At 49.8% G+C, this 18386-nt stretch overlaps 1 protein-coding gene across 5 annotated transcripts in view; it reads left to right on the forward strand.

Moving 5' to 3' along the window:
• The window catches only part of LOC138960015 (chromodomain-helicase-DNA-binding protein 8-like), a 116165-nt gene that overhangs the window by 32951 nt on the left and 64828 nt on the right, over positions 1–18386 (forward strand). For all 5 annotated transcript variants that reach the window (XM_070331737.1, XM_070331758.1, XM_070331754.1 and 2 more), the window contains 4 exons: positions 7287–7355; positions 9008–9072; positions 9872–9983; positions 15999–16226. In XM_070331737.1, the coding sequence (XP_070187838.1) occupies positions 7287–7355; positions 9008–9072; positions 9872–9983; positions 15999–16226 (474 nt within the window). The remainder of the gene's footprint in view (positions 1–7286; positions 7356–9007; positions 9073–9871; positions 9984–15998; positions 16227–18386) is intronic.

Genomic DNA, 18386 nt, shown 5'->3' on the forward strand with positions numbered 1-18386 from the left:
TCTATGTGTCACGTTTCAATATATCACTCAAGGTGATTATGAACCGGTTAATTACTACTAATTAACTAACCACACCACGATCCACTCTCGCAGTCATACAATTAAATAGAGTCAACAAAAGTATAAGTTTCAGACGCCTGTTTATGTATAAACTCTCCACCTCCCTCGAGCCTTCACTCAAAATATGTTCCTTTTACGTTCTCAACACGTAAAAAACCAGTGTTCACTGACAAAATGCCAGTAGTATGTAGAAAATTATAGGAACACGCTGAACCCGTGTAAATATAGTTAAATGAGAATGTTCTGTCCGAAAAGCCCTAGTTCGTGCAGGTGTCACACACCCCACGTTGTCACTACTCCAATGAAATCATAGATACGAAAGACAACGGTGGTCAACGGGGTGCGTACGACATGGTGCACTTAGCTTTATCTCTGCTGCTGCTGCTTAGCCGGTATGCTGGTTAGTCGGTTCGCTGGTTAGCCGGTCCGCTGCCGGTTAGCCGGTCCGCTGGTTAGCCGGTCTCCTGGTTAGCCGGTCTCCTGGTTAGCGTAGCCTCAACAGTTCCCGCCAGAGTCAGCCGTGCAGATGTTACAGGAACGTAACGAAGCGAGGCGAACGAAGCGAAACGAAACGAAGGCTGCAAACAGAAAGCATCGGTGCACTAAACATGTCAGCTACCCCTCACCCACCACCTTAAAACATGTCATCTTTAAATATCTCATCGAGCACGTGGGCCTGCACAAAATGGACTTTTTACAACAACAAAACAGTCATTTTCCGTCCTTCTCTCCCTATCTGCAAAAACCATATACAGATTAGTATTTTAGCGTCACAGAGAGTAAATTATGCGCTAACCTGGAAAGAACAACAGAGAGTATTTCATTCCACAACACAGACTCATCAACAGCGTTAAATAATGATTTATTACCTCAAAAGCCTATGATTGTACTCTCAATGGAAGCAAAGTCCGCTTCCTCCCTGGACCAGCCTCTGTTCGTCAACAGTGACCAAAACCGTCCAGAACCCCTTGTCGAATCCTTATGCGAAAGCCATCGCCGACGAAGGAAAATTGACGACTTGTCCTCAGCAAAATACGTGGCAGGGAGAAAGGAAAAACTAGTGGAAGTTCCCCTAGAGTGCCGAATATAATACTCGGTGAAAAACCATCATACTCTAGAAACTGTGTATACGATCCTTCCCCTTCTGCCGCTGGGTGTCAAGTGTGCCGTCCTTGAGTCTCTGACAGACCACCTAGCCAAATACACGTGACTGACCTTGTCCCAAAACCCAGTCCAGCTATACACAATTCTGCCTCCCAAGCAGAAAAAGACACGAGAAACTCAATCCGTGAAAATCCCGTGTGCGCTGTCAGCGAAAAACCGTCAGCCCTAGCTATGACAGCAGAAACCTCCACTGTAAAACTCGTGCGATACAAAACATCCGTGCTCGTAGAGCACCGTCAGCAAACTCTGCTGTAACCCAATATCACGCACAGGCGCTTTCTATCATACACGACCAAGAACAGGCACTCCACTGAGTGACACTTTCTTGGTCTCTGTCACCCGATCGTGACACACCTCCCCTCTTCAAGACGAAACCTCGGTTTCGCTCACAGTCATGTTCTCCTCTCCAGCCCGAGAGAGAAAGTCAGCTCCAACATTGTTGGCGCCCGGTATGACGCGTACCGTGAATTGGTACGGTTGGAGAATCAACGCCCAGCGCATAAGTCTGGCGTTTGCCAACCTTGCAACCTGAAGATATTGCAGAGGTTGATGGTCTGTTTCCAGACAGAAAGGTCGTCCTCAAGAACGAGCAACCCCTCGTTTCACCCCTGATGACTGCAACCTTCTCTGTCTTCTTGTCTTTGTTCTTCTGGTCTTTGTTCTTCTCCCCGTAGGCTGTCCTCTCTATGTAGGCGCGCAGCAGGTTGGCGTGGTACAGGCGTGCTTTCCCGTGCATCATGATCCTGTAGTCGTTCTGGCCCACCCTCGCTGTCACCTCAAAAGGTCCTTGCCACTGCAGTTGTAGCTTGTTGTGTTTGACAGGTAAAAGTAGCAACACCCGTTCCCCAATCTTGAAGCTGCGCGGTCGTGCCTTGCGGTCGAATCCTCGCGCGTAACGCTGTGCTGCTCTTCCCAGGTTCTCTTGAGCCAGTTTGCAGGTCTCTTCAATCCTGTTCCTGAGTTCTACTATGTAGGTCGCTGTCGTCTGCACCTCCTCGTCAGCTTCTTCGTCTGTCCAAGCCTGACGCAGGATAGCCATGGGACCGCGTACCTGTCTGCCGTACAACAACTCAAATGGGGAAAAGCCCAAGCTCTCCTGAGGAACCTCGCGGTATGCAAAAAGCAATGCTGGGATGTACCTGTCCCACGTGCGTGGCTTCTCCTGAGCTAGTTTCCTCAGCATGGTCTTCAAGGTGCCATTGAACCTTTCCACCAGTCCGTTGCACTGAGCATGGTAAGGAGTGGTGAAGTGCTGCTCCAGTGATAGCAGTCGTGCTGCCTCCGCCATCACTCCTCCCGTGAACTGCGTGCCTCTGTCGGTGAGTACCTCTGATGGAATTCCCAGCCGGGACCACATAGTAACCAGAGCCTCAGCTACTCGCGTGGCTTCAATCGATTTCAGAGGGATCGCCTCTGGGTATCGAGTAGCGTAGTCCACCATGGTCAAAATGTATCTGTTTCCGTCCTCAGACGCAGGCAAGATGGGCCCGATGATGTCCACTGCCACCCGACGAAAGGGTTCGTCGATGAGCGGCATCTTCTCCAAGGGGACCTTCCTCACCCTTCCTTTGGCAACCACCTTCTGGCACTTATCGCAGGACGCACAGAAACGTCGGACATCCGTGCAGATGCCTGGCCAGTAAAAGTGGCGCCAGACACGATCCGTGGTCTTCTTGGTACCAAGATGACCTCCCAGAATCGAGTCGTGTGCCGTTGCCATGACACCCTCGCGAAACTCGCGAGGCACGACAACCTGTTTGAATGTACCTTCTTGGTTGCTGAACTCACGGTAGAGCAACTTCTTGTCCCTGAGGAACCTTGACCTCCCATGCTTCCCGCTCAGCTTCACCTTCCCCGACTTCGCATGCTCCCGAGGAGTAGCTAAGGTCGGGTCAGAATCCTGAGCCTTCGCGAGAAGCGCGGGGGTCACGTTCCCCAGGGCAGCTCGTGCAGCAGGTAGGGGTTTGAGAGGTTTGTCCTCTCGCTCCGCCTGTGCCCGCGTGAGCACTGAAATGACGTCGGGAGCCCGATAAACGGGAACCTCCCTGGTGACGCCGTCCACAAACTGGACCCGGTTTCCAATGAGCAGGTCGCATGGAGGATCGTCCATGACGACGGCCACAATGGTCCCCGTGAACAACGGGGTTACGACCTTGATCACTGCCGTGTTCAAGTCGTAAGCGTGAGATGCCTCGGCCATTCTCACCCTGATGCTGTCTCCTGTGTAGGCCATAGCTGGAACTAGACTCGCCCGAACCACTATCATGTCTGCCCCTGTGTCCCGCAGACCTTCGCCCTTCACTCCGTTAACGTAGACGTTGCAGTGGGGCTGGAAATGTTTCCTGGAGCACGGAACGCAGAGTTGTGGAATGGTGCATGAGCTCGTGACGTCCCTTAACTCCTCACTGCCAACAAAGTGAACGCCCTTCTGGTCAGCCTGTCTCCTGTGGCAGTCCTTCTTCACGTGGCCCCGCTTGTTGCAGTAGTAACACTGGATGTCAGATCTGGAACTCGATCCCTTGTGTCCCTGATCGTCCTTCCCGTCCTTGGGTCCTGAAGAACCCGAATTTCCCGATTTTCCTGGCCGTGAGCCTGAAGATTTGCCGGAGATCGCCTGGGCGTCCTCGTGCACTCTGATCCAGTCGGCTGCCTCCTGAGTAGTCTTTGGCTGGTGTTCCTGCACGAAGGTCACCACCTCAGGTCGCAGGCTGGACATCAGTTGTTCCATGACAATGAGGTCGGCAAGGTCGTTGACGGTCCAGTCCTTTTCGGCCATCTCCACCCAGCGCCGCAGGTAGAGATTAAGGCGTGCCACAAACTGATGACTCAGCTCGCCGCTCAGTCTCTTGCTGTTACGCAGACGTCGTCTGTAGGCTTCAGCAGTCAGGTTAAAGCGCTGGAGTAACGCCTTCTTAAGTGCCTGATAGTCTCTCGCCTCGTCGTCATCCAAAGCATTGTAGAGCTGTAATGCGCGTCCTTTTAAGCAGGTGCTAAGGCGGCTAGCCCACGTGGCCTCTTCCCACTTCTGGTCAGATGCAATGCGCTCAAACCGGCGTAAAAAATCGTCGAGCTCGTCCTTGTCATCGTCGAACGTCGGCAGTCTCGTACGGTCGGCAACAAACGTCGGCGCGCTAGCCTGAGTAAGCGTACCCTTCTCGGCCTGTAGCCTAGCTAGCTCTAGCTGGAGATCGCGATCCGCCTGCTCTTTCTCTTTCCGTTCCTGTCTGTCACGCTCGGCCTGTCGTTCCTGTCTCTCAAGCTCGTCTTTCTTTTCTTGTCTGTCTCGTTCTCTTTCTTGTCTGTCAAGTTCGTCTTTCCTTTCCTGTCTGTCTCGTTCTGCCTGTCGTTCCCTTTCTTGTCTGTCAAGTTCGTCTTTCTTTTCCTGTCTGTCACGTTCTTCTTTCCTTTCCTGTCTGTCTCGTTCAGCCTGTCGTTCTGCCTGTCGTTCCCTTTCTTGTCTGTCAAGTTCGTCCTTCTTGTCCTGTCGGTCACGTTCTTCTTTTCTTGTCAGTCGCTCAAATTCTTCCTTCCGTTCTACTTCTAAGCGTTTTAGAACGCTTCGGGCTCTAACGCGTGCGTCTCGCTCAGTCGGTTGCTCGCTCCCAGGAGTCTCGAAAGTTATTCTCCTCGTAGGAGATCCCCCTGTAGCCATGGTTAGTTTTAGCAAAGCTTTATTACCAAAATAAGTCTAACGCAGCTATAGCTAGAACACGCGGTGATGAAAGCGGTGGATACAAAAATCCAGCAACCAGAAAATGCAGAAGAAAAATCCAAACGGTGTAGAACAAATCGCGTAGCCTACTTTATGGCTGCTTTTTGCGGTGAAACAAAGTGTTTCCCACAGCCGTGGCCTACTTTATCGGCTGCTTTTTGCGGTGAAACAGAGTGTCTCCCACAGCCTTGGTTAGGACAGAAGTCCTCGGACCCTTCCCCCCCAAAATTCCAACAAAGTCAAAATATGGAGAAAAATCCAAGTAAAACAAGACGGTAGAAATGTAACCTGTTACAGAATGCGAAACAACAATGTAGAGAAAACTGAGTAAAACGAACAACAAATCCGTTAACCCCGCTCAGCTCTCTGCAACGGAAAACTCTGAACGTACAACAACAAAGATTCACAAACAAAGGAAAGGGAAGTAATCACAGTTAGCGCATACAATAACTCACAAATTACAATTTACATTTCCTGCAAGATGTGAATCGCTTAAGGTGTGGTATATGATCAAAACTATACAAAAAAGGGTAGCACCAAGCAGAAAATAAGTCGAGCACTGACGAGATTATCTGCTCTTAGTTATCCTTAATTGGTGGGTCTTTATCAGTTGGAAATTAACTGAGTAAATCCCGGCTTGGCCCCCATGTGTCACGTTTCAATATATCACTCAAGGTGATTATGAACCGGTTAATTACTACTAATTAACTAACCACACCACGATCCACTCTCGCAGTCATACAATTAAATAGAGTCAACAAAAGTATAAGTTTCAGACGCCTGTTTATGTATAAACTCTCCACCTCCCTCGAGCCTTCACTCAAAATATGTTCCTTTTACGTTCTCAACACGTAAAAAACCAGTGTTCACTGACAAAATGCCAGTAGTATGTAGAAAATTATAGGAACACGCTGAACCCGTGTAAATATAGTTAAATGAGAATGTTCTGTCCGAAAAGCCCTAGTTCGTGCAGGTGTCACACACCCCACGTTGTCACTACTCCAATGAAATCATAGATACGAAAGACAACGGTGGTCAACGGGGTGCGTACGACATGGTGCACTTAGCTTTATCTCTGCTGCTGCTGCTTAGCCGGTATGCTGGTTAGTCGGTTCGCTGGTTAGCCGGTCCGCTGCCGGTTAGCCGGTCCGCTGGTTAGCCGGTCTCCTGGTTAGCCGGTCTCCTGGTTAGCGTAGCCTCAACAGTTCCCGCCAGAGTCAGCCGTGCAGATGTTACAGGAACGTAACGAAGCGAGGCGAACGAAGCGAAACGAAACGAAGGCTGCAAACAGAAAGCATCGGTGCACTAAACATGTCAGCTACCCCTCACCCACCACCTTAAAACATGTCATCTTTAAATATCTCATCGAGCACGTGGGCCTGCACAAAATGGACTTTTTACAACAACAAAACAGTCATTTTCCGTCCTTCTCTCCCTATCTGCAAAAACCATATACAGATTAGTATTTTAGCGTCACAGAGAGTAAATTATGCGCTAACCTGGAAAGAACAACAGAGAGTATTTCATTCCACAACACAGACTCATCAACAGCGTTAAATAATGATTTATTACCTCAAAAGCCTATGATTGTACTCTCAATGGAAGCAAAGTCCGCTTCCTCCCTGGACCAGCCTCTGTTCGTCAACAGTGACCAAAACCGTCCAGAACCCCTTGTCGAATCCTTATGCGAAAGCCATCGCCGACGAAGGAAAATTGACGACTTGTCCTCAGCAAAATACGTGGCAGGGAGAAAGGAAAAACTAGTGGAAGTTCCCCTAGAGTGCCGAATATAATACTCGGTGAAAAACCATCATACTCTAGAAACTGTGTATACGATCCTTCCCCTTCTGCCGCTGGGTGTCAAGTGTGCCGTCCTTGAGTCTCTGACAGACCACCTAGCCAAATACACGTGACTGACCTTGTCCCAAAACCCAGTCCAGCTATACACAATTCTGCCTCCCAAGCAGAAAAAGACACGAGAAACTCAATCCGTGAAAATCCCGTGTGCGCTGTCAGCGAAAAACCGTCAGCCCTAGCTATGACAGCAGAAACCTCCACTGTAAAACTCGTGCGATACAAAACATCCGTGCTCGTAGAGCACCGTCAGCAAACTCTGCTGTAACCCAATATCACGCACAGGCGCTTTCTATCATACACGACCAAGAACAGGCACTCCACTGAGTGACACTTTCTTGGTCTCTGTCACCCGATCGTGACATTATGATTACTTGGATCATTTTAAGATGCATGCAATAGGTCCCATAGACATGTACTTTTAAATTATGTAGGAAAAATGCTTGGTTTGATGTGTGGTGATAAACTGAAGGTAGACTGTATTTATTGTTCACAGGAAACCGAGGAAGACACACTTATTGTGGAGAAAATACTGGGAAGTCGCATCCGCAAGAGAGATCCTGATGTAAGTCCTCTTTTTAATGCAGCTTCTGATATATTTATGTCATGAAAATGTTTGCAGTGTCAAAAAAATATAACACGTGAGTTGTACATTTCAAATTATGACATTTATTCCTCTTAGTGTAACATTTCAGAAGTGCATGGTTTCGGTTTTTTAAAATGTCCACAGCCGGAAATTCCGGGTTTTCAATTTTGTTGCGAAAAAAAAAAATCAGAGAAAAAAAATCGTTGTTCGTTTTGCTCGGTTGAATTTTGACCAGAGATTCCGATCCGAGTTTTGAAGCTCCTTTGGCGGGAGGAGAGAATCTGGGCATTGCTAAAGCCGCCATTTTTCTAGGTGTATGCGATTTGTCGATGCGAGAAAGTTTGTTGTGTAAACCGTTGCAAATTTCGCTTCAACATGCCGTACATCAGTGAAGATGACGATCACTCTAAGCTTGAGAAACTGGAGGCGGGTATAAAAAAACAAGTGGAAGTGGGAATGGCTAGCAGAGAAGAACGACTCAAACACAGAGCATCGAACTTGGCTGGAGAAGATTGATTTGACCGGTACGGGGTTCTGCATCATTTGCTCCAAATCTATCAAAGTTCTTCTCTCAGCAAAAAGAAGACTGTTGTACCCCAAAAAAAGGACACAAGCAACTCTCGAGTTTTTGTTTTCTTGATCAATGATGAGTGACATCCCAGAACTAAAAACTTTTTGATACATTTTTTGATACATTTTTCCTGGACTTCTGAAGTTCTGCATTGTTCAAGATCTACACTTTTTCTGTCGGTGTCATTTTGGAGGACTATCACCAACTACATATGGCTTAGTTTTTGGACTTTAAATCTGTTCTGTTTACCAACTTCAAAACTGTGTTTCAGTTTATTATTCTTGGAATTAACATGTCATGGTGTGTGGTGACAAGGTTAGGTAGTTAAAGTTCACATTGGATTCATGCAACAAGTTTTTGTTTCTCGAGCTGAGAGTGAGGTAGACCCAACATCCCAGAACTGAAAACTTTTTGATTGGAAACAATTTCCTTGGACTTCAGGTAGGACTTTTTGTTTAGTGTAAACTGAACTGTTCATGAGGCATTTGTCTGTTGATTAATTAAGTCTGTGTTGTGCTGTTATCAATTGCTTTGAAGGAGGATATTATTTTTGCTGTTTTGTGTAAATAATTTGCAGGGGAGGCCAAATAATGGCTCTCAGATCTTAAAATTTTTCAACGTTCAGGGGGCATTGCCCCCCGTACCCCCCAAGCAGGGGCACTGCCCCTGCACCCCACATACTTTCAGGATTTTCATTTTTTTGGGAGTAGAAGTAATTGACAAGTGGCTCTATCCCATCTCCCCCCTTTCCCCGTCGCGATATAACCTTCGTGGTTGAAAACGACGTTAAACACCAAATAAAGAATTTTTGGGGAGTGGAAACCATGGAATTGTCATTTTATTTGACTGTCAAGTTTGTGGTAATCATCACAAAAGTTTGAGCATGGGTAATCTGCGTGCAACCAAGAAGTTTGATTAATAAATCTTCTTCTATCTTCTTATAGATCTAAGAATCAAAGAGAAATAAAAATACACTTTTTTTTGCTTTTTATTTTTCCCTTTACAAGTCAACTGTATGATAGCTTGTGTTAAAGTTGTGTTCTGTTACATTTATTTACAGGAGCTGGAAGAAGGAGCAGAAGAACCTGACGAAGAGGAGGAATACTTTGTCAAATACAAAAATTAGTGAGTATTACCAGTATTGCCGTCCTTTTAGTGGTTTTAATAATAATAATAATAATAATGGACATTTATTAATCGCCGTTTCTCACAAGAGCTCACGGCGATTTACATATTAATTTCTGCCGTGTGAGATGGAATTTTTTACACAATATATCACGCATTCACATCGGCCAGCAAACCTCAAGCCTATTAGGGCGAGCATTCACCTTTCACGGCCTTTATTCCAAGTCACACGGGTATTTGGTGGACATTTTTAGCTATGCCTTTTCAATTTTGCCAGGAAAGACCCTTTTGTCAATCGTGGGATCTTTAACGTGCACACCCCAATGTAGTGTACACGAAGGGACCTCGGTTTTTCGTCTCATCCGAAAGACTAGCACTTGAACCCACCACCTAGGTTAGGAAAAGGGGGGAGAAAATTGCGGCCTGACCCAGGCCTGAACACGCAACCTCTCGATTCCGAGCGCAAGTGCGTTACCACTCGGCCACCCGGACCAATACAAAATGACACCCCAAAATGACACCACCACCCCAGCCCTCCTATTCGTGACTGAAGCTGTTGTTATGGCTTGTTGTTTGTGCTATATGGGTTAATTATAAGACACAAGCAAGGTTATAAATATCTTGTGTGCCAATCTTCTGTGTTCTGATTTAGTAAGACAGTGGAAGTTATTTGTTGCTGAGTTGAAATGGTTGTGGGTTTTGTTTTCTCCTCGAGTGTATTCATTTTGATACCAGTCTGAAATTAGTTAGGAGTGTTGAGGTGATTAATTCTTACATCAATGCAAATGTCCTGTTTCAGCTCCTACTTGCACTGCGAATGGCGCACGTTAGCGGAGATTGCAGACAAACGCATCCACTCCAAACTTAAGCGTTACAGAATGAAGAAGCTTCAGTCCAACAATTACTTTCAGGTTTGTGACTTTTTTTTAATGAGCGTACTTGGCTAGGACTCGGGTTACCAGAGCCGTCGGGGGATAGGCGTAGGCTTGGAGACCCGACCATGGCAGAGCGAATGCGTCCTTTCCGAAGGCCATGGGGTCGTGAAACGGACTCACGTACAGAGGGAGTCGCTTGCTGTACCGGGTGGCAAAGAGATCCACTAACGGAGTGAACCAGTGGGACCACAGAGGAAGAAGGGCCTTGTGGGAAATGGTCCACTCGGTCGGCAAGATCTGATCTCGGCGACTGAGGAGATCCGCGAGGGAGTTCAGTTTCCCCGGGATGAACTGTACTGAGAGAAGGATGTTCTGCTGGAAACACCAAAGCAAGATCTGCTCGGCCTTCAACGAGAGGGACGTTGAGTGTGTGCCCCCCTGGTTTTTCAGGTAAGCTAGGCAGACTGTGTTGTCCCCGTGAAGGAGAACAGACTTTCCCCGCAGGGTAGGAGCAAACTGAAGGAGAGAGAGGCGAACTGCCTCCATCTCGAGGAGATTGATGTGGAGTAGAGACTCCTGAGGGCTCCAGAGGCCGGAGGTCTCGAGAAGATCGAGGTGAGCGCCCCAGCCGGTCTTGGAGGCGTCCGTGAAAAGAAACACCTGGGGGGCTGGGGGCTGGATGGGTACCGGGGTCCTCAGCCACACCGGGTCTAACCACTGAGAGACAGCGGCCAGAAACCACGGGCCCAGAGTGATCACTTGCGAGTAGACAGGTGGTTTCGAGGACCGGAGAGCGACTTCTCGTTGGAGGGGACGCTTGAACACCCTCCCCAGGGGAAGGAGGGGGGAAAGAGATTCCATCGTACCCAGGAGTTGGCAAAGGTGACGAAGGGTCACGGTGCGGCGAGCACTGAGTCGCGCAATCCGTGACGTCAGGGCGTCGAGACGGGCTGAGGTGGGAGCCACCGTGTAGGCCACCGTGTCGAAAGACATGCCCAAATAGACAAAAGATTGGGACGGGTGGAGGTCGGACTTGGAGTGGTTGATCAGAAAGCCCAACTCTGAAGTCCAGTCCATGACCAGGCGCGAGTGAGTCCGACAGAGGGACTGAGTTGCCGCCAGGGTCAGCCAATCGTCCAGGTAGAGCTTCAGGCGAACTCCCTCCGCCCGGACCAAGGCAGCCAGTTCTCTGGTGACCTTGGTGAAAATGAGGGGGGCCAGAGACAGACCGAAGGGGAGGGCCCGAAACTGGTAGACCACCCCTGACCAGACGAACCGGAGGAGGTGTTGAACGTTCTCGTGGACCAGGATGTGAAAATAAGCGTCCGATAGATCGAGAGACGTGGCCCAGTCCCCCGGCCGGATGGCAAGTCTGATGGAGGAGGGAGTCTCCATCTTGAAAGGAGACTTTTGAATGTGCTCGTTTAGAGCAGAGAGGTCGAGAATCGGCCTGAACTCGCCGTTCTTTTTGGGGACCGTGAAGAGACGGGCGTAAAATCCCGGGCCGGGGTTGGACACCGGGAAGATGGCGCCTTTTGTCAACAGGTCCCGGACCTCTGCCTCCAGAGCACGAGCCCGAGAGGGATCGCTTGGTTCTGGGAACGCAATCGGGACGCCCGTGAGAGGAGGGGGGGAAACCAGAGGGAAGGAGTACCCCGTCCGTACCACTCTCAACACATACTGATTTCGAACGTGTTTTTCCCAAGCCGGGAGAGCACGTCGAAGAGAGCTCACGGAGGACAGGAGAGGGGCAGGGTGTTGGGAGGGCGGGCGGGGCGAGTCAAAAGGGACCCGAAGGAGGCTGCCGCTTCTGGGGGCCCTTCTGCCCTGGTTTCCGGGCCTTCTGCCGCTTCTGCCCGACGGGCTGAGGGCGGCGAAAATTCTGAGATTCCGGTTGCCGAGTGGGCCGCACCGGTTGAAAAGAAGAAGTTTGAGTGGCAGGGGGGCGGAAATCCTTGGGTGGGTTGCCCTTGTGACGCTTGGGAGGAGGGGCAGAACACGTCCGCGATCCTACCAAGAAATCTGACTGACGCCGCTTGTGCGACTGTTCAACCACGGCCTTGACAGTACCGGGATTAAACAGTGCAGACGGAGTGGTCAGGGTGTTCCGCAAAGAACGCCGTTCCGCAGGTGAGAGATAGGACGACTTAAGGTGTGCGTCCCGGAACAGCGCGAGCAGCTGTGCTCTGAGACGGAGGAGAAGTTCCGTCTGAGAGGTCATAGCGGCCCTAAGGGCAGAAAAAGCGTGTCCGGCCTGGTTACCGTCCACCTGGGCTAGGGGCGTGAAACCAGACCGGAGGTTGGAACCGGAGGCCACCGTACCCGTCGAGTTGATGGCAGCGTCTGACCAATGCCATGCATTGGAGAGACATTGAAGAGAGTCGCTGACAACCCCCTCCAAATGCGAAAAAGCCAACGGGGTCAGAGCGAAGGAGGACACTGCAGGGGCAGAGCCCCGAAAGGGTTCGTTATCGGCACCCACCGCCTTACTGGTGTGTTGAAAAGGGAGGGTGCTAGCATCGAACGCGAACTGACCCCCGCTTCTACAAGTCATCCTAGGGAAAGAAAAAGGATCCCTAGGATTGGGGAAAGAGGGAGCAGTGTCCTGGGCCTCTGGGGGGACAGTGCTGCCAGTCTTGTCCGAATCATTAGACCGGAAAGACTGGAGCACGAGGTCCCACGCCAACCGAAGGTTAGGGTGACAGGTCAGTCGTAGGCGCGAACGCCTGTCACTCAGGGGACCCCCCTGCATGGAGTCGAAGGCCGCCCGGGCGTTAGCCTTAGAGGACTGGCCTTCGGAAAACGCCCCGTCTCCCAACTTGTCCGCCAACAGGTTGAGGAATGTGGTTGTCACCGTGGACCTGTCGGCAGACGGGTCCTCAGGGGAAATTTCCTCTGACTCAAAAAGAGCCAGCGGAGGAGAAGGAGGACACCCATGGCGTGGAGCCGGGGGAGCCGAGGGGTTCTCAGAGTGTGTGGTTGACGGTATAGAACCGGAACCTCCTCCCCGGACTGCAGAGGAGAGAGAGTCAAGCTGACCCTGGACGGAGCGCCTCAGAGAAAAAAGTTCCTCCTTGAATGAGGACATCATCGAAAGAAGACTGTTTGAAGATGTGTCAGCAACCTTAGGAGGCTGAAGATCGGGATACAGATCGTCCTCGGACGAGATGTCGTCGAACTCCCGAAAGGCGGAAGGCAGGCCTAAATCAAAGTCCTGGGGGTGGTCAAAACCAGAGCCCGCCAGAACCGAGGAGGTCACTGCCTGTGAGGTATGTCCCCCGTGAGGGGGGGCCACATTAGAACCGTCCCGGGCCGAGGGCCCGTTAGGAGGAGCGGCACGGGAGCTGTCCCAAAACGTGGCCCCGTTCAGGGCAGCGGCCCGGGCCCCGGCCCCGTCGGGGCACGGAGACCGGGCCGGGGCCCACACCGGGCCCGGGGCCCGGGCCCCGCCAGAGCACGGGGCCCGGGCCCCGACCAAGCCAGCGGCCCGGGCCCCGTCCAGGCCCGCGGCCCGGGCCCCGTCCAGGCTAGCGGCCCGGGCCCCGTCCAGGCCCGCGGCCCGGGCCCCGTCCAGGCCAGCGGCCCGGGCCCCGGCCCCGTTGGAGCACCGGGCCCCGGCCCCGTCAAAGCACGGGGCCCGGGCCCCGTCCAGGCCAGCAGCCCGGGCCCCGTCCAGGCCAGCGGCCCGGGCCCCGGCCCCGGCCCCGTCGGGGCACGGGGCCCGGGCCCCGTCCAGGCCAGCGGCCCGGGCCCCGTCCAGGCCAGCGGCCCGGGCCCCGTCCAGGCCAGCGGCCCGGGCCCCGTCCAGGCCAGCGAGAACACGGGGCCCGGGCCGCGGACTCGTCCAGGCTTATGGACCGGGCCTTGTCCAGGCTCGTGGTCCGGTCGGCGTCCCCGTGATTGGGAGAGGAACGATCAACCGACATGACCAGGCCATCTAAGTCCGATATCACGCAAGGGGCTGCGAGTGACTGGACAGATGAAATCCCCAGGAAACCAGCGTCCCGTAGGACTTGACAGGCCGCAGAGAGAGCTGCGGAGGACGCTGCAGGTAGCTGGGAGGCAGTGGAGGGGAGCGCTGAGACCGCCTCCAAAGCCTCCGTGACTTGACCCCGCAGTTGGTCCGGACCTTGACCCTGAAGACCAGGGGGAGGGGGGTAGTCAGTCAAAACCGGACCACCCGCCTGCCCCTCGGGACCAACTAGTAGACCAGAGGGGGTCTCACTCCGTAAAGGCGGGTGAGAGAGGGAAAGTTGAACCTCAGAGCCCCCACTCAAAGGGGAAGGGGGCTCCGGGGTCGAGCGGCCAGAAATCGGCGCACTCAACAACCGTTGTTGGAGGAGATCCAACTTCCTTTGTTTGGAACGACGTTTACGCAGAGCGTTGGGAGTAGGGGAAGGGCTGGGGGCCCAACGTCCCGTGCTATCCCGGCTCTGATCAGAACCAGACATAATTATAACGTGAATGAACTAGGAAAGAAGATAAAGCTAGCAAGCAGACGATAGCTGAATCAAAAATAGAAAAAATTTTCACTTCCCTGAACAAGAAGACACCGGTCGCGTGTGAAGATCACAAGAAAACCAACGGTATTCACACCAAAAGCGTAGGGAAAACACCGTGACACAGACACAAGGAGGCTTAATCTTCTTTATTTATTTTCTTCCAAGAAGATTAAGCCATAGAATCACTGACGAAAAAACCGGTAGAGATCCAGGAAACTGGAGCGTAGGCACTGACGATGTGTACACGTCGGCGAAAAGAGGTGAAGTGATAAGTGGCGCGCCCGCGTTGCCTGTGCCGCATTCCAGCAGACAGCGCTTGGCGCCAAGCACTGCTGGCGCCACCTGCAAAGGGCGGTCACTCTGGGGTATAACTCTAGTTTCACTTTCGTTTTCTTTCGGTAGTTAAGGGGCTATATGCAAAATAACATTGTGTTGGTAAGTATAAATAAATAAGAAAATTAATATAAATTTTCATGTTTTTTAATTACTTTACTTTATGGTTTGTGACTCTTGACAGTAACTTGTCTTGTTTATTGCGACTGCATGAACGGGGTAGCTGGAAAGTTTGATTTATGAGCTATATGATTATATTATATGTGTGTGTGTGTTACACTTGAGGGCAGGAGTCCAGTTGGACAACCTTTTGCCATGGTTAGGGACAGTGCTTGACATTGCTTATTGATCTTGGAATAGACTTATGGAAAAGCTGCCTACAAATTTATCATATTTTTGAATGAGCTAAGCTATATCTATCTGATACAAGTTTGTGATAAGTTTGTACCTTGAATTTCAGTGACCATTTTTTGGTCAGGTTGTGTATTTTGTGAGCTGCAAAGAACTGTTTTAAAACCTTCTACGTAGGCCCTAAAAATTTACCTCCATTTTACAGCTCCTTCCTAGATAACAGTGACATTCTCTGAGGTCTTTACAATAGAGGTTTTACTGTGTGTTAAGAACGGTTCCATAATGATGTAGCAATGCATTCTGTGTGTGTGTGTGTGTGTCTCTCTCTCTCTCTCTCTCTCTCTCTCTCTCTCTCTCTCTCTCTCTCTCTCTCTCTCTCTCTCTCTCCCCCCCCCCCCCCCTCCCCTTACATTCTTATCTATGTAAAATTATAATGAACTATTATGAAAGTTAACTGTTGATATCACTTTTTGCAATGCATTCTGTGTGTGTGTGTGTGTGTCTCTCTCTCTCTCTCTCTCTCTCTCTCTCTCTCTCTCTCTCTCTCTCTCTCTCTCTCTCTCTCTCTCCCTCCCCCCCCCCCCTCCCCCTCCCCCTCCCCTTACATTCTCTTATCTATGTAAAATTATAATGAACTATTATGAAAGTTAACTGTTGATGTTATCACTTTTTCGCCATGTTGTGAATGTGTATTGTGTATCATTTTTGGAACGTGTTCATAAGAAGTCTGCTTGTTATCGTTTTATATGTTGTTTTTGTTAACGATTGTGCTTATCAAAATGAATAAAACATGCTTAAACCAACGGTTCCATAAGCAGAATTACAAAAGAAATGAACCATGGTGATGTTTTCCCCCTGTTAACAGCTGGACGAGGAAGAGTTGTTCAACCCTGAGTACGCGGAGGTTGACCGTGTGCTAGAGATGGTGAGCAGCAAGGACCCTGTGACGGACGAGGAGGTGACCCACTACCTGGTCAAGTGGCGCGCCCTGTCCTACGAGGAGAGCACCTGGGAGCTGCAGCAGGACGTCGACCCCGTCAAGGTCCAGCTCTTCAAGGACCTTCGTGTACCCCCGCCTGAAGATGAGAGACAGGTCAGTGCATGGGATGCAGGGGTGTTGCTAGACATTTTCATGTTGGGACATTTGGCCGAAACTGTCAGAAAGCTTTAGGACATCTTGGAACATTTTCGGCCATTATTTTGGCTCATACAAAGTCATCGCAACATTGAAGCACAAGACTCAAGAGGGGAACACCAATACATACAATCATTATCTTAGGAACACAGCTAGATTACAGGGGCGGAACAGTTAAGCCAGAGGGGGGAGGGTACAACCTGGGGTCCGGGGTCCCGTTGGGAGTCTGGAGGGCAAAGCCCCCCGGAAGCAGAAGAATTTTAGCTATTTTATAAACAATTTGTGGCTTATCCTTGATTTTAAACCTGATCAACTGTTGTCAGCAGCCACTCATTATTTCTTTTAACGTTAGTATTAAAATTTAAATAATGGCAATTTATCTTCACTGGTCTATTATTGGTCCATGCTGATATCTGCTCCCGACATCATATAGTATGGTTAGAAGGAAGACATGTCGCATACTGTGACAATTAAACAATTAACTCTTCCCCCGGCTTTACAGACAGAACTCTTTTTTTTTTTTAAATTCACAGACAGAATTTTTTTTTTTTTTGGGGGGGGGGGGGGGGGGCGTAACAACCCCCCTAATCTGCCCCTGGATTATATGTTGCTTGCTGCAACTGAAACAATCAGATTTAACTACATCAGACATCAGTTCTCTGAAACTTTTTCAAACCTTTAACTTTAATTTCTTGAAAGTTAAACTCTTCCAATCTTGTGCTAATCTTCACAAGCCTTGGGAAACATGACTGGTAAAACACCAATAAAAAAAACCGTGTAGGGTGAGCCATTTTGTTTGGAAACCACGATTCGGAGGACGCTTTTCATTCTCTGGCTCAGCAGATTTCGATTCGCGGTGACTATTGTCTGCTATGTCGTCTGCTTTGATCGACTCGACAACACTACTACCACTCACACTGACACTGTCCACATTCGCGGTGTTCCTGTCATTTTGTCCGGAATCACTTACCTTGGCGAAGGGTAGCAAACCTTGGCCAATTTAGTTTTTTTCTTTTTTGGTTGCGACATGTTCAAATCCAAATCGAAAGCACTGCCTGATTGATAAACTATCGCGAACCGGCGAACGCAAACGCTGAGAGTGTGGTTTCCCTTGTACAAGGGAAAGTACTAAGTACATCGGCAGCAGTCTAAGCAATCAAAGCCTGACCAATACAAAAAACTGGACAAACTTTGGCCGATTTAGGCGAATACTCTTCGGACGAAGGGCCGACCCAAACGACACCCCTGGGGATGGGTAGAGATTGCTCTAGGTGTACAGTCAACCAGTTTTGATTGAAAAGCAAGCGGAATGAAAAGCAGTCAGTTGACGTTGGTTTTTCATCTTTGCATTTTGACATAAATGCTGGGAAAATGCTGGGAAATTGCTGTAAGTGCCAACACTGGACTGGTGATTGTCATAGGATTATAATAACAGCTATGGTTGTGTGTAAATGCTTGTAGAATTGAGAAATGTGAGCGTATGTGTCGCAGGTTTTCTTGATTAATATTATTTTCTTGATGTCAAATAAAGACTATTTAATATCATATTCTTACTCCGAATCACATTAGCATTGAGTCACCTGAGATGCTTATCACTGAAAAACGCTTACCCGGCTAAAGAATTTAAAGGGAAGCAACCCCATCACCAAAACGAAAGTGAAAGTAGCTTTGGTAATGGGCCAGTACACCGGGAGTTACCTCCCATACGGGTGTATGCCACGTCACTTCCTCTAGGAACACGTGCCTATTACCATACGTCTTTTTCACCTCGGAGAGGACGGTTCACTTTTTGACGCTCTGTGGCTGACCTTGTGTGTTTGAGTGACACCCGCCGGCCACGTTACCCAGCTTGTCTGCTCGCCTTGCCTACAGTTTGGTGAGCTCGTTCCCGTTTGTTGTTGGTTGTTTGCGCTGTTTCGTTACTGTACGTTGTCCGTTTTTTACGGACTTGTGTGTCAGTGACTTGCGTGTTTCGCCATTTTGTTGTGTGAGTTAGTTAGCTAACTCGTGTGACTTTGCTAGTAGCTCTGCGTGCCCTCTTTCTGTTTGGGCAAGTGTAGCTTTAGTATTTTGTTGACGCGTAAGCGTGTGTGTTTACTGTGTTTTCAGTCGTTTTGA

Source organism: Littorina saxatilis, linkage group LG1 (genome assembly GCF_037325665.1).
Source record: "Littorina saxatilis isolate snail1 linkage group LG1, US_GU_Lsax_2.0, whole genome shotgun sequence".
Taxonomy (NCBI): Eukaryota; Metazoa; Mollusca; class Gastropoda; order Littorinimorpha; family Littorinidae; genus Littorina; species Littorina saxatilis.